A 16,176-nucleotide genomic window follows, 5' to 3' on the forward strand; every position below is an offset into this window, starting at 1 on the left:
GGCTGCTTTAGGGCAAGGGAGTTCCATGCACCAGCAACATCTGTATGCTTGCCCTCTTGGTGTTTAGCTATAATGGTTTAACAGCATAGTTCACTTGAACAACCATGTACTACGGGCTCACCGTGGGACACAGGGAGGAAGCAATCTCCGTTATATATGCTTGAAGCCATATCATATAGGATATAGCTGTTCTAGGCAGAGCTTCAGCTGTGAGGCAGTATAGCGATGATGATGATGATGATGATGATGATGATGATGATGATGATATCAATAAGAAGCTATTCTCTGTTTAGAATGTACCATCCATTTGGAGGATTCCTAGACTTGGATTACATGCACAGCAAGTAATAGGGAATAATGACTTGGGGGTGGGAATGGAAGGTGTGTCTGGTTTTGGAGAGCTGATGGCCAAAATAAATGAGATATTGTGAATTCAATAATTGGATCTCCCTTCTGAAAACCTATCATTTCCCTCCCCAAAAAAAGTAGCTGGAGGAAGTGAATAGGGTGAAAAGGGGCTACTTAAAGGGGTAAGGCACTGTATCCCCACAATAACGTGCACACACCTTCCAAGGCTACTTAAAAGCAAAAGTGCTGGTGCTCTGGTCATTTAGTTTGGCTGTGAGATTAAGCTTTTTAAAGTTGTTTAGTAGCACATAAGCACTGCTGTATCACTGGTCAGTAGCAGTAATAGCAGAATATGTTGCATGTTAAAGGGAAGGGAAGGAATTCAAAATGCCTTGCAATAAGAAGCTGATAAAGATCACCACCCTTCAGTTAACTTCTGCACGGTTTCAACATAAGTTGTTATCATTCCCCCCCATACACACACACATTTACTATAATTTGTTTTGTTTTGTTTTCTCTCTAATGTCTCCTTAATCATTTGTGTGATACAGTCTGTGGTAACTTATGAAAAGTGCATTGAACTCCAGAGTATCTTGCTACATCTCTTTCTCTCTGCACTTTTCCGTACTGAATGAAAAACTTGGTTAAATAGATGATATTGCCACTTGGCCTTCTGGGACTAAGAGATCCCAGCAGGCTGCTTGAGCTCTCTGGAGGAAAAGCAGGGAGGAAAAATATTTACAGTAATACCTTGGTTCACGAACTCTTCTGCTCGCGAACAATTTGGTTCGCGAAAAGAAAGTCTGGCAAAATTTTGCTTCTGTTCGTGAACTCCGCATCGGGCGACAAACATGATGGTGGCCGTCTTCCCTGCCCAAACACAAACGCTGCCATCTTCCCTGCACTGACACGTGGTCGTGGCTTCCTCTAGTTGAGATCACGGTCACAGACAGACCTGTGCTCACTTGCTGTGAAGCTTTTTTGTGTGCTTTTTATGCTTTTTAGCTGAAGGCGATCTCCCTGATGTCCTTATGGAGGGGGACTCTCCCTCCAAACACTAACCTCCTCCCCACCCACCTTCCTGTCATCCACGTCAGAAGTCACCTCAAGTAAGGTTGGTGTTCCCTCTCTTCATACTTTTGTGGTTTCATATTTTTGTGGTTTAAAAAATTGCATATGGTTCCAAACAGATTAACCTTATTACATTGAACCTTATGGGGAAATTTAATTCGGTTCACGACCAAAATTGTGGAATTAAGTTCGTGAACCGAAGTACCACCAGCACTGCTGCTTTTCACAATACTTTTCCTCCAGAGTGCTCAAGAAAAAGCTTCCCCATGGTTCCCAGGCAGTCTCCCATCCAGGCTGCTTACAGGACCAGACCTGCTTAGCTTCAGCAGAAAACTCTGTCATGTACCTTCAGATCATGTGAAGAAAAAGCAGAAACACTTTAGATCTAAAAAGATTGTGGAATAGACAGAACAATGAATGTTTAAATCTCCCTTCTGGAATCTTTGGGCATGAACTGGACCCCAGTAATCCATGGAACTGTTGTTAGGAACAGAGATGGTAAAATCCTCAAAATTATCTATCTTTAATCTTGAGGGCAGTGGTGTGGAGCCAGAAGTACTTAGATAGCACTGGATATTGAATAGGCAAATGGGACACCTGCCAGAAGGCCTGTATTTTAAAGAATAGCTTCCCTCCTTATTCTAGCAATTTTTAACTCAATAGAACGTATTCTGATTCAGTAGCACGGAAGCCTCCATAGAAGAGGCGATAATGGTGCTGCCTGACAGCCCCTAATGTGAGGAAACGTGCACCAGTTCTTCTGTTCCTTGGGGTGATTTTATTCCATCATTAAATTGAATGTGCTCTCCCTGAGGGGGTCAGCCAGTGTCTGGCTTGTGCTACTTTATACTGCAAATGGGGGCTGAAATGCCTGAGTGCTTCTTCATCACAGTAACCAAGTATTGTAAGTTTAAGCCCAAGCTCTGTCTCCTGCCTCTACTTACCTAGTGGGGTGGGGGAACAGTCAATCATGTGAAGCTCTCAGTGGACTCAGAAGTGGTACAGTCTAGGCACAGGATTACCATAGTGAGAAAGAAGACTATATCCAGCTCCGTGGGACATAGTAAAGAACCAAGTGGGATGGCAACCGACTTTCTGTACTATCAGTACTACTGTGCTGCTTTTTTTCCATGTTTTACTTGCTCTAGTGGGCAAATATAGCTTCTGTATGTATTATACAGAAGGGGAAGGTCCAGTTGGCTCAAGAGGCCATTTGTGGGGTGGGGAATCATTATACTTTAATATAATGAAAAACAATTATTTATACAGTGCTGGGGGTATTAAGTCTCTGTCTGCCTGAGGGCCAAATTCAATTTTGGAGAAGCTTTTGGGGATGGCATTCCAGTAGTGGATGAGGCCTAAGGCAAAAGTGACTGGGCCAAGTGTATTTCAGTTTAGAGTTCTGTGACTAAGTCTTGGGAGAAGCATCTCAAACCATTAGAATGAAAGAAAAACAGTGCAAAAGCCAAGAAAACACCAAACCACCAGTGATTGTTGAATGGGAGGAGGCATGGCCAAAAGGGCAATCCAGATGGGATTTGGCCCAAGGTCTTTAAGTGCAACAGTTCTTAACTGTTAAATGCTTATTCAGGAAGGCAGTCCTGGTTTCTGGGCTAGAAGGGAGGCCCAGGGACCATAGGACATTAGGGACTTCCATCCCAATCAGCGGAGGAGGAAATTGGCCACCGGAGGCCTCCTTGTTACAGTGGTGGAATCCTCCACCACATTGTCCTCTGTCATCACCTGGGAGGAGGCCTAGTTAATTGCCGCCCTTGATACCAATGGGCAAGAATAGGGCTGCATCAGTGAAAAGGCTGCAAATCTCCCTTTCCCACTTCCTATTCTGGCTTCAATGAACCAGCAAGGCAAAGGAACCAGTTGAAACTATGCCAAAGATTCTTCCTTCCACTCACTATAGAATTGTTCTGACTGAGTAATTGCCTATTGCTAACCATGAAATGTTGAAACCAAAGCATTTAATGTTTGTTTTGGATTGGAAGTGTTTGTTTAAGGGAAAAAAACATGTTACTGAAATGGTGGTCACTAAGTGGAAAGGTTTTTGTTTAGTTTTGTTTTGTTTTCAAATTAGCGTTATGATATAGGGATGCATGGGATTTGTTAAATTCTTTTTGCCTGTGTTTTGTGGATTGTAAGGCATCTTTCATTCCTGTTTGCAAATGAGCATCAGTGGTAATGTGCATATGTGTCTCAGTGCTGATCTGTGCAAATCCCTTTGAAATGTGGAAAAAATGGTCCACAAATCCACAGAATCCACGTCGCTTAGATAAAGGCAGTTCCCTGCAGAATCTGCAAACTGGATTCACAGAAATCTAAACTCAATTGAATCTATTGCAATTTTCTCTGACATATGTATTACGTTATAGCACTATAACACTTTTTGATTAAGCAGTATTGCACTAATATATTTTAAAATACAGCCAGAAAGTGTTTTAGTGCTAATTAAAAAATAGTTTTTTTAAAAAAAGTCCATGGGTTTATAAAATGAGGCTGCTGCAGATGTAATAATGAATGTGTGCAGAGCTGTGATCGCTTTACCTGCTTGCTATAGCATAGCCTGCATAAAAAGCATACCTCTTGACTGAAGGTCATCTGCACTTGAAGAGATTGTGTAATGTCTCCATTCTTCTTAAATAAATAAATAAATAAATAAATAAATAAATGTCTTTGTATAGTCTGAGAAAATATGGAAGAGGCACCAGGAAAATACATGAGATTACAACATGATGACAACCTAGTATGGAACCCCAGTAAAATGTGAATGAATGAGCCATGGCAGTTCCACTCTAAATGTCAAGAGGGAAAGCAACCAAGACCATCTGTTTTGGCCAATAGCTCCCACATCCTGCACCACTGACTCTACCAGCTTGAGCTGATGTGAGTTGTAGTCCAACAACCTCTGGAGGGCCACAAGCTGCTCACTCTTACATGAAAGAAACAAGCCCGATCTAGCACTGGGTGTAGCTTGGTTAATTACAAAGCTGCCCACTTGTCACAAAATTATGTTCTGTTGGCTGATGACAAAGCTACCACTTGTTTTACTGAATCATGTTTAGAAACTGGCATTTTATAGGATCATTGCCTCTCTCAGAAGATGAGGTGTTGGTCATTGTTCACTTGCATATATGAATTAAGTTAAATGTGTACAAATTACAATTTCCAGGCTTGCTTTCATGCTTGGCTAAACAACAACAAAAATGCTTGGTAGTAAGGAAATCTGAAAGACTGTCTACACCCATATATACCTACCTGCCTTTTAGGCTCAGGAGGCCCTTCTACAAGAACCATCCCTTGGGGAAATAAGAGGGGTGGCAAATACCGCCACCCCCTTCTCTGGAACTCCCTCCCTAGGGAAATTTGCCTGGCACTGTCTCTGTTTTCTTTCTGGCGCCAGGCAAAGACATATATTTCAAAGAAATTTTTTAATATCTAAGCCCTTTGTGAGTTCTGATGGACCTTTATTGGTTTATTATGCTGCACTATTTTATGATTTACGATTACATGCGTTTAACTGTTTTATGCTGTTTTATTGTGTGAGCCGCCTAGGGAGGCCATTCTGGCAGTTCTAGGCGGCATATAAATATGTGAATGAATGAATGAATGAATGAATGAATGAATGTTCAGCTTGATTTACCAGGCCAAATAACAATCAGTTTGTTCATTAGTTCTAGTATTATAAATACCAGCAAACCTTTATATAAGCACATAGGCACCTACCATCCATCTGAAGTATTCTTGCATGTTTCATGAACATATAAACTTTCTCCTATATACAATATATACAGAGGACATTTTGTTATGGGTCCATGCATTTGTCTTGCACTTGTAACTCGAGACCTTCTCTGGCAACAGAGTTTTGAGCAGGGTTTGCCTGCTCTCACTGATAAACTGAGTTCTGGAAATTCCCCCCTGTACAGTGAAACAATGCTGAGCGATGGTGATTGCAGCCTGCAGCTTCTTCTCTTGTGGAAGCTCGCGTGACTCCAGTATATCTCGTAGAGTATAAACAAAGCCGAAACCAGAAATGTGCTCTAATTATAGCTGGCGAGCTTTGCAATGGTGAGAGACTCCAAGGTGCCTAACAGCTCCCATCCCCTTTCCGATGGTTCATAACTGGAGAGTCTGAAGGTATCAAAAGATCGCCTCATAGAACCCCCTTATGCTAAAGTAAGAAATCATGTTTGTGTCTGATTTGTCCCCAGAGTTTTATCCCCTAGAATCAGCCTGAGATCAAGCCAATAAAGGTAGAGACCAAAGGATTTTCTACCCTAACACTACCCTTGTAGGCACACATAGGAGTAAGGTCCATTGAACATGGTGAACCTGACATCTGAGTGGATATGCATATGATCATGCTATTCATCTTAACTCCATAAACCCTTGCCCATCATTACAGTGGGTCATAATTATAATCTGTTTGCCTCGGCTTGGCAGCCTCAACAGCTTTCCAGACTCAAAACCTGGAATGCTGGTCCTCTGTTCTGGAAAGTCTAAAGCAGAAACAACTATTACTGCCAAAGAGGCATCAGCTACACTGGACTGTCTTTTGCTTCCACGGAGCCTGTTTCTGTGTTTGTGTGTCAGGATTGTAGCCATCTCAGAGCAGCCATGTGTCTTACTTTACGGAGGACATTCCTCTATTTGAGATGTCTGATGAAGACTGCCCTCTATTGAAAGAAACCTCTTTTTGGAGGGCTGCCTAGTCTAAGTGAGGTTTAGAGATAACATATCCGAAGGGAGAGCAGGGATCCTGGAGCTGTCCATCTGGTTAGCAGCTGGGCAGCAGACCAAGCAGGCACACAGACCACCTGGTTGGAGTTTCCCCCCATGGTGAGATATCCAAATGATACTTGTTGTGTCTACATTATTATCCATACATATAAATTAGGGCATGAAATGGCAAATTGCTCTCACTGTTTTGTTTTGCTAGGGTGGGTGGGCGTTGTCTGTGGAAGTGTCCTTGATTTTTGGGCAGCTCCATGTAGGGAGTTTGGTTGGAGAGGGCAGTGGGAGGATGACAACACAGGATGCTGTCTTATACCCTGTTTTGCCCACCTAGCTCTTCGTTGTCTTGGCCGGCAGTGGCCCTCCCAGGGGCTAAAGCAGAGAAGTCTGTGTAGCACTTTTCTGCTGGAGATGCTGGGTGCTAAATCTGGGATCTTCTTCACAGAATGCACATGCTCTGTAATTGGATTGCGGACTGCCTCCTCTGCCAGAGGATGTGTTATAGAAGGAGCCTGTAGACATGCGAGACCTTTAATTACAACTCCTTTCGAACAAATGGGAGAAGGGAGATATAGATTGATTGATGATAATTATGATGCAAACAATGTTATACTGAAGAAGAGTGCTTCTGAGCTTACACAAAGTGAATTTTAACCACCCTTGACAGCATGCTTCTCAATCTGAAATATTGCAGGAATGCTTAGGCAGTATAGCAGCCAAACATCTTTGAAATCATTTAGTTTGAAGGATCAGGAAGTTTCTTTAGTTCCATAGTGGTAGACTGTGTATCACAACCATTCCTGAAACACAGTGGGACTACAGCTTTCTTTATATTCAGCTAATTCTTTGCATTGGCTGCATCTTGTGGTCGCAGCTCTTATAAAGAGTCTTCCTGTTTAATACCAACAGATGTGACAAAGTATGTCACATTTGACTTGTGTAGACATGATGGTGACTGTATCAGGATCTGCTTGGACAGTGCACTGTCTATCTCATTGACTTCTTTCCTTCTACCTGACACTTTTATTGTGTTTTGTTCTTGTGATGAAGCCCAGCGTAAATGAGGTGGGGAGGGAGAATTGGGTGTGGAAGCATGGACTCACCTGTGTAACTACGTGGGCAGTGTGTGTGTAGCTATACTAGATATGGAATGCTACATTCTGCTTAGCCGGTACAGTGCGAGGGAAGTATGTCCTCTGCAGAAGGCACGTATCAGGTATTACGTTGAGATGTGAGCTGAAACTATAATATTGCAGTTTTAAATGAGATTTTTTTAAAACTGATATTCAGAATAGTTAGTGAAACTGCCTTGGAGTTAGATTCCCGAAAGGCAGCTCCTCAGTTCCTTGAAAATGAACTGGCTTGTCCATGTGTATGGATATGTATTCCTGCGTGTGCACGTGCACCTGATCATGAAGGATTTAAGGCATACTTGCTCAACCCGTGCCATGAATCACCAAGGCAACCTCTGTGAGCACCATGGTAATAGGTCCAGTTTCAGTTCACTGCAAAAACTTGTGAAAAAACCCAGACCATCTTTGCACCAGTAATTTGGATGTGAGTTAGACAGAATCATAGGATCACAGCATAGTAGAATTGGAAGGGACCAGAGGGACATTGGGTTCAACCCCCCACTCAGTCCAGGACACCGAGTTAAAGCATCCCTCTCATCTAGTTGCATCTTGAATACGTCTAGTGTGGGAGAGCCCACAACCTCCCTGGGTCATTGGTTTCATTGTTGTACACTCTAACAGTCAGGAAATTTCCCCTAATATCTAGCTGAAATTTGGCTTTCTGTAGCTTGAGGCCATTATTCTGTGTCCTGCACTCTGGGATGATTGAGAAGAGATCCTGCCCTTCATCTTTGTGACAGCCTTTCAAGTACATGTAGAATGCTATCATATATCCCCTCAGTCTTCTCTTCTCAAGGCTAAACATGCCCAGTTCTTTTAAACTCTCCACATAGGGCTTTGTTTCAGTCCCTGAATCATCCTTGTTGCCCTCCCCTGAAAGCTTTCCAGCCTGTCTGCATCTTTCTTAAATTGTGGTGCCCAGAGCAGGACACAATACTTCAGATGAAGACTAACCAGTGTTGAGTAAAGGGGATCTAGTACGTGATTTGGAATTGATACTTCTATAGATGCAGCCTAAAATAGCATTTGTCCTTTTGGCAGACTCATATGCAGCTTGTGATCTACAGCAATTCCAAGTTCCTTCTCACTTGGAGTATTGTTGAGCCAGGCATTCCCCATCTTGTAACAATGCATTTGATTGTTTCCCCTAGGTGCCGAACTCGGCATTTGTCCCTACTGAAATTCATTCTGTTGTTTTCAGCCCAGCATTCCAACCTATCGAGATCACCCTGTATCTTATCTCTATCTTCCAGGGTATTAGCTATTAGTTTGGTGTCATCTGCAGATCTGATAATTGTTCCCTGCACTTCCTCATCCAAATCATTAATAAAAATTTTGAAGAGCACCGAGTCCAGGACTGAACGCTGTGATACCCTACTTGTTACCTCTCCTCAGTTCGAGAAGGTGCCATTGATGAGCACTGTTTGAGTCTGCTTCTGTAGCCAACCATGGATCCACCTGATTGTTTTACCATTTAGCCCACTTTACTAGCTTGCTAATTGGGATATCATGGGGTACTATGTCAGAAACTTTGCTAAAATCAAGATCGATTATGTCTACAGCATTCCCACAGGCCATCAGGGAGGATACCCACTTAAAAAATGAAATCAGATTAGCCTGGCAAGATTTGTTCTTGAGGAATCCATGTTGGCTTCTAGTAATCAGTTCATTGTTTTCAAGGTGTCTGCAGACTGACTGCTTTATAATCTGCTCCAGAATTTTCCCAGGGATTGATGCCAGACTGACTGGTCTGTAGGTCCCATTTTCTTCTTCTTTTCCTTTCTTGAAGACAGGGACCACATTGGCCTCTCTCTAGTCATCTGGCATTTCCCCTGTCCTCCATGATTTCTCAAAAATAATAGGCATTGGTTCTGAGAATTCCTCCACCAGTTCCTGTATCTAGGATGGATTTCATCCTGGAACATCCTGGAAATTTGAACTTATCCAACCTGTTAGATTATCTTTGACCATTTGCCTGTCAATCTGGAGCTGTTATCCTTCTCCTTCAGCTTGTTCTTCCCCTTTGTTAGGGAGGTCATAGAGCTTCTTCTGGGAGAAGACTGAGCCAAAGGAGGAGTTGAGCTGTTGTGCCTTTTCTTTGTCAATTGTTATATTGCCATCCACATTGAATAGCAGATCCCCTATTTCTTTCCTCTGTCTTTTACTTTGGACATACGTGAAGAAGGCTTTTTTGTTGCTTTTAGCACCCCTTGCTAGCTTCAATGCATTCCTACTTTAGCCTTCCTGATGCCATCTCTGCAATTCCGTGCTACTAACCTATATTCTTCTTCTGTAGCCTGACCTTCTTTCCACTTCCTATACATGTCCTTTTTTGTTTTCAGATCATCTCTAAACTTTTTGTGAAGCCACATGGGCATCTTATGTTTTCTTCTATCCCTTTCCCTTGTTGGAATTGTCTATAATTGGGCCTTTAGAATGTCCTTTTTTTTTTAAATTCCCACCTATCTTGGACTCCTTTTCTCATTAGAGTCACATGTCATGGGACTTTACTGATCATAGTTCTGAGTTTATTTAAATTGGCCTCCCTAAAATACAGTGTACATGTTTGGTTATATTTGGCTTTTGCTTCCTTTAGAATCAAGAACTGAGCTGTGGAGTGGTCACGTTCCCCTAGCTGCCACTTTGTCCATTAGGTCTTCCCACTTGGCTAGTAACAAGTCAAGAATTGCCATTCCTCTTGTTCCTTCCTCTACTTTCAGTTGGATGAAGTTATCAGTAACACGTGTTAAGAATCTCTTGAAAGGGCTAGGTTTGGCAGAATTTGTCTCCCAATGAATATTGGAGAAATTAGTATATACCACATGCTTTATACTCCAGCTTTCTTCCTACCTGTTTTGGAAGACTATTACTGGGCACTGTTAGAGCTGCTGTCTCAGTTGTGGTGCATAAGACTTTGTCCATTGTTACACCCAGGTGTACTTCTCCCTCCCCTGTAGGATTCAGTTTAAAAGCTTTCTGATGAATGTCTCCATTCTGTGGCCAAACACATTCTTTCCAGCCCTTGTAAGGTGCAACCCATCCCTTCCCAACAGTCCATCTTCCAGGAAATGTATCCTGTGCTTCAAGAATCCAAATCTCTCATGTCAGCACCACCTTCATAGCCAGGCATTCATCCGGAGCATTTTCCTTTCCCTGCCTATTCCTCTTCCAAGAACAGGAAAGATTGAAAGGAACACTAACTGGGCCCCAGGTTTCTTGACTTTCCTCCCTAAAGCTTTAAAGTCTGATGTGATTTCTTCAAAGCTCTGCTTGGCAGTGTAATTTGCTCCCGCATGTATAAGAAGGAAGGGATAGGTGTCAGTGGGTTCTGTGAGCCTTGGCAATCTTTCCGTTATATCCCTAAACTGTCCTCCAAGGAGACAGCGTCCCTGACAAGTCCAGGGGTCATCCTGACATACATGCATTTCCATTCCACACAACAGGGAGTCTCCCACAACTAACACTTCTCCTCTTGTTCTTGCATGGCTTGGTATCATTGTCACTACTCGGTTGACCTTTAGTCTCTTGTTCAGTGTTGCACGCGATAACTTGCAGTTCTTCCATTGCAGATTGCCCTACAATCTCATCCTTGAGTAACTGAAAGCAGTTCTAGAGTTCCAAAGCTTCCACCAGTGCAGTGTCTTCTACTGGAGATTTTATAAGGTTCTTCTGGACCTGTCACCCTTTTGCAGGAGTCTCCCTTCTCTTAGGATTTTCTTCTTCTGCCTCAGTTTGCATTGAATTTCTAGTTTCTGTCCTATTCTTGGCTGTTGCAGTTCCACTGCTTTGTCTAAAAACTCTTTATCTTCTTCTGTTACCTTGAGGGATGACACTTGCTGCTCCAGTCCTCTCACCTTTCCTTCTAACAGGGCTATTGACTTGCACTTGTTTGTCTAGGCCATGTTGACCTCAGGCAGGAAAACAAGCATTGGACAGATGTTGCAGGTTACCACTGCCGGGGAGTCTTCTCAGTCCATTTTTTTCTGCTACTATTTTGATTCTACTTTGTTGGGCCTGTTGTAACAACCAGTGTTTCTTCTTGTCTTCGCTAAAGGTAACAACACAGTCCTAACAGTAATGGGAATGTGTAACAAGGAGGAAAACAAAGAGGGGGACCTAAGGGGGGCGGGGAGAAGAAAAAAGTTAGGGACCTCCCTTGCTGAACTTCACCACCAAACTCCTGTTTGCTCGTCCTGATTGCTCCCTCCCTGGGAGCTTGGCTGCTTGTATCCCAGAGTTCCTAGACCAGCTGGGGCAGCTTCCTCTGATCTGCTCATAAAGGAATTAGGAACTAGAACAAAAGAGCCATGGCTCTTTTTCTCCCAGTCACTCATATGGAGCTTTATACTCTGAGATGAACCCATTACAAGGCCCTAGCAAGGAAATGCTACTGCACAAGAACAGGCTTTATTATTGCATGCTACTGAACATCGTTGTGCTTTACTACTAATTAGGCAAAAGTCTGTGTGATTTTTCCAATTATGTATACTCAGAATGACAGTTGCAGATACAGAAAAGCCATTGCTCCCTCCCGTCCGTCCGTCTGTTTTTTTTAACCCTGCTTTTCTACTCCAACTACCATCAAGGTATTTATTTGTTTGATTATTATACTGCCCAACTGGAAAATGCCCTCAAGGAGATTTCTAATCATAAAACAAAAACAGTAGCAGCAACAAAATAACAAAACAAGGCATGCAACAATCAAAGCATCTAAATAATACAGTATCAGACATTAAAATGGTTTTGTTTCATTATTGTTTTAATCAAGTTTTATTTATGATTCTAAGCTGCTTTGAGTGCCATTTTTCTCGATAGAGAAGGAGGATACAGATCAAATGAAATGAATAAAAATATTGAAAATATTGAGGCTCTCCCTGGAAAGGGCGTTCCACTGCCGCAGGGTTGGGGAGGGCATTATAGAGAAGTCTTTTTCTCTGGTAGCCCACCTGTTGCGCCTTTGTGGCCCGTGGCATCCAGGGAAGAGCCTCCAAGGGCTGCCTTAGCAGTCAGACAAGAGTAGCGGTCAGGCTCCTCCACATCTTGGCATCTTTCACCTGAAATAACATGTGGGCCGGAGGCCCTCACATGCACATCTGCCAACAAGTGACTCTCCGCTTGCTAGCTGAACTCTACAAGAGACTCGGTTTTAGATCTAATCAAAAGCAATAAAGAAAAAGGAAAAGAAAAGGGTTTTTTTGTGGGAGTGGGATTCAGTTTAGAGGAAGCTAAAAGGTTCCACTCTTCCTGACAGAATAAAGGGAGGCAGTCAAGGAAGATGGTGCAGAGGAGAGAGAACCCAACAAGCCAAGTTTTTACTCACCTGAGAGAGGAGATAGATGCTGCCTCTGCTAAAATTTAGGCCAGGCATCCGGAGTGCTCCATTCCCCTGGCAAGAAGGGGCGGGCTGAATGTGCTGTGCAAGGTCCAGGCGCAGGCTGTGTATATAACAGAATAGTCCTCACGAACACATTGTCTGCAATTGATTGAGGTGCTGTAGAAGGTTGCCCTTGGATGCATGTAGAGCTGTACCTGGCTAGGTTTTAGCCCCTTGAGGATGGTGGCCTCCCTTATATCCTTTTCCACTATAGCAGGAAATGGTAAGAAAGCATATATATTCACCAGTCGTAAGGTCACAGGTACCATGCTGGATCCGGCCAAAGATCTCTCTGCAGGTAGCTGACAAGTGGGGTGCCCTTCTGCTTGTGTTCACTACCCATCTGGTACTGCTGCTGATCCTGCCTGTTTAGCATATGGCCATGAGGACTAGGAGCCACTGGTAGCTTTATCTTCCATGAAACAATTTAGCATCTGTTCACTGTCAACGCCCGTTGCTTTCCCGAAGCAATTCTGCACAGCTGCACACAGGCTTCAGACCTGTCTTCATTGGCTTGTGGGTAGAGCCTCAGCCTGATAGATTTTGCTACCTGCAAGGTTGAGACTATGTGCCAAGCTACAGCCTTGCCAATCACTCCTCAAGGCCCTTTGTTTTCTGGTGTTGGTGCTGCACACAGTGGCATATAATGTAAGTCTCTTGTAAACTGGAAAGCAGTTTTGTGAAGGTTTGATTTAAGGTCATGGAATAGGGGAAGATCTGTGCCCTTTCTGCAAGCAAAATTAGCATCCAAAATTCTCTTAGCCACAGAGTGGGGAAAAGAGCAGGCATGATAGAAAGATCTTTGTCTTTCTTCCTCTCTGTGTGGCTCATATGGGTTTAAGGGCAGGATAGGTTTGAGGGGGCAAGTGAAGGCTTAAATGGCTTTCCCTAAGTACTGAGGTCTTGATTCAATTCTCCGGGCCCTACACTTAATCAAAGAAAAAGACATTATTAGGAGAACTGATCATGGATCTACTGTATCATATGTTGTTTGGCCTTCAGAAGAACAAAGTCTGTTGTTTGAGTAAGAAAGAGGCAGCCTTCTGGCCCCAGCCTTTTTCATCACCTCAGGAGGACAGATAAGGGATTAATGTCTTTTATTTCAGACAGCTGAGCTGCTTCAAAGTGAAGAAATACACTCATGCATTTCCTGATCAGTAATTTCCTTGTCTGAGGGCCCAAGGCCTACCAATGCTGCCTTGTCAAACCAGTGGCAGACCTTGTTGCCCCCTGGAGAGGAGCTCCTCCCTTGTCTCTGTATGTGTGTGTGGGGAGAAGAGGGCCATGGCTGGTCTACCAGTGCCACACCTCTGTGGGCACTTTTATAACAGAAATAATGGGAGGAATAGCAGAGTCCAGTGATGCCTGGTAAAAGCTCTACTGAAAGCTTAGTAGGCCAGGCGCGAATTAAATCACTGATGCAGTGTAGAGGTCACCAGCACATGACAAAGCAAGACTGCTTTTGTAAATTAGAAACAATTTGATCCTTTGATTTGATTTGATTTGATCTGATCTTTCATCCACTGGTGTGTGTGAACAGGTGGGATGGTAAAAACAGGAGTTCTCTAGCCACACTCGCTTGCTGTGCTGTGTCATGTGCAACAGAGCATTCTGCACTGTGTGTGTGGCAGGCGTGGGGAGCTTCCCGCCTTTACTGAGTGCCGCTGTTTCTGTGCCCTTTCCTGCAGGTTTCCGGGAGAGCGCTTTTGCCTACGCCATTGCGGCCGCAGGGGTGGTCCACGCCGTGTCCAATGCGTGCTCCCTGGGCAAGCTGCAGTCCTGTGGCTGCGACCAGAAGCGCCGAGGCGACGAGGAGGCTTTCCGCCTCAAGCTGCACCGTCTCCAGCTGGAGGCCATGAACAGAGGCAAGGGCATGATGCATGGCGTGCACCTGGAGCACATGCCGGCCGAGGCTCCAGGCCTGCAAGACTCCTGGGAGTGGGGGGGCTGCAGCCCTGATGTGGACTATGGAGAGAAGTTTTCCAAGGACTTCCTGGATTCCCGGGAGACATACCGAGATATCCACTCCCGTATGAGGCTGCACAACAACCGTGTTGGCCGCCAGGTGAGCAGAACGTGTGTCTGTGGGGATAGGTAGGAGGCAAGGCTTTTTGACACCACATGCCCTGTAGCCGCTGTTCCCAGCCAGGAGCCTTCCAAATACATTCTTCTCAGTCCTCAGCCGTACTGAGGCCTAAAATTCCTGGGAGGGAATAAGAAACAGAGGCAATTCCTTGATGATTTGAAATAAAGAGGCTGCTTGTTCCAGCTCGGCCATTGCCTACCTGATTGCTCCAGAATGGTTAAAATTGCCTGGAGTAGAAGTTGAAGGTCCTAAGAGAATGCCGCCTGCCAGTATTTTGGTGGTTGCACCATCGCACCTTTGCATGAAGGTGGTGAGAGGGCAGGCAGCTCACTAAATTTTGATGCAGACCTCAATGGCAGACCTGCCTGAATTCACTCACCATTGGACCTGCACATGAAATGCATTTTCTTTGCCAGCGAAATTAATGTGAATTAGGTTCTACTTCATCTCTGCTACTCTGATGCTCAACTGCTCCCTCTCCTGCTTCAAGTGAAGCAGAAGTGTGAAAGATCCAAGTAATTGCTGGTCCAGATGGACAACGTATCCCAAATGGCTTTTGAGGCAGGACAGTTAGGCGGATGGGTGTGTGAATACATAGGCATGTATTAGAGAAACATGTATTACTGTATCCCATTTTTCTGTCAAGACAAACAGTAGTACTTCACTACCAAGGTTCTGCCTACAGAAGCCAGGAAGCACTGCTAAAAGGGCACGGCTGCCACCGAATACCCTACCGCTTGGGAGATTGCCATGTCCCTTGGTTGGTCTTTGTGTGAGAGAGAGCACTGAGCTAGAGGGGGCCCTCTGTCTGATTCAACAGTTCTTATGCTGCCTGCTGGATCTTTGCTTTCCGTAGGAAGCAAGCATAGATTCGGGCCTGAGAGCACAGCCATCATCCTGCCCTGCAAGAAGTCCCGGGGTTGTAGAACACCTTCATGAACGGTGCAAGGGAATGAATTCACAAAGCAGATTTAGAAAGCTGCATGTCTGACCTGCACATTCTGCATCAAGGGTACAGAACTCGTGTTCCGGGGCCAAATCTAGCTCTCCAGGGGTCTTCATCAAACCTGATGGGTTCTCCAGGTGGCCATGCTCCCTTCTGCTGGCCCCACCTCCTTCTCCCAACCTCCAGTTGTTTAGTGTTTCTCTGGCTTCTTTGCTTTTTTCCCCTATTCTAAAAGGCTGAAATGTTTCTCCTAAGACTTAGTTACCACGAGGAAGAGCTTTATTCTATAAGATACTGATTGATTGATTGATTGATTGATTGAATGATTGATTGATTGTTTATTTGTAGTTTGGGCCTGCCCCTTTGCTTTTGCCCCAGCCTGTTTTGCCTTCAGCCCTGCCCACTGTGAGAATGCAACTCCCGGGAGCTTCAAAATCGAATGTGACCCTTGAACTGAACGAGGTTTAACACCCCT

General features: G+C 44.2%; 1 protein-coding gene across 1 annotated transcript in view; it reads left to right on the top strand.

Moving 5' to 3' along the window:
- Window positions 1-16,176, top strand: part of WNT10A (Wnt family member 10A) — a 46,300-nt gene that overhangs the window by 15,705 nt on the left and 14,419 nt on the right. Inside the window, exon 2 of the mRNA XM_044438466.1 lies at window positions 14,358-14,734. Coding sequence (XP_044294401.1) covers window positions 14,358-14,734 — 377 coding nt within the window. The remainder of the gene's footprint in view (window positions 1-14,357; window positions 14,735-16,176) is intronic.

This window comes from Varanus komodoensis, unplaced genomic scaffold (assembly GCF_004798865.1).
Source record: "Varanus komodoensis strain SLA01 unplaced genomic scaffold, ASM479886v1 scaffold32, whole genome shotgun sequence".
NCBI classification, from domain to species: Eukaryota; Metazoa; Chordata; class Lepidosauria; order Squamata; family Varanidae; genus Varanus; species Varanus komodoensis.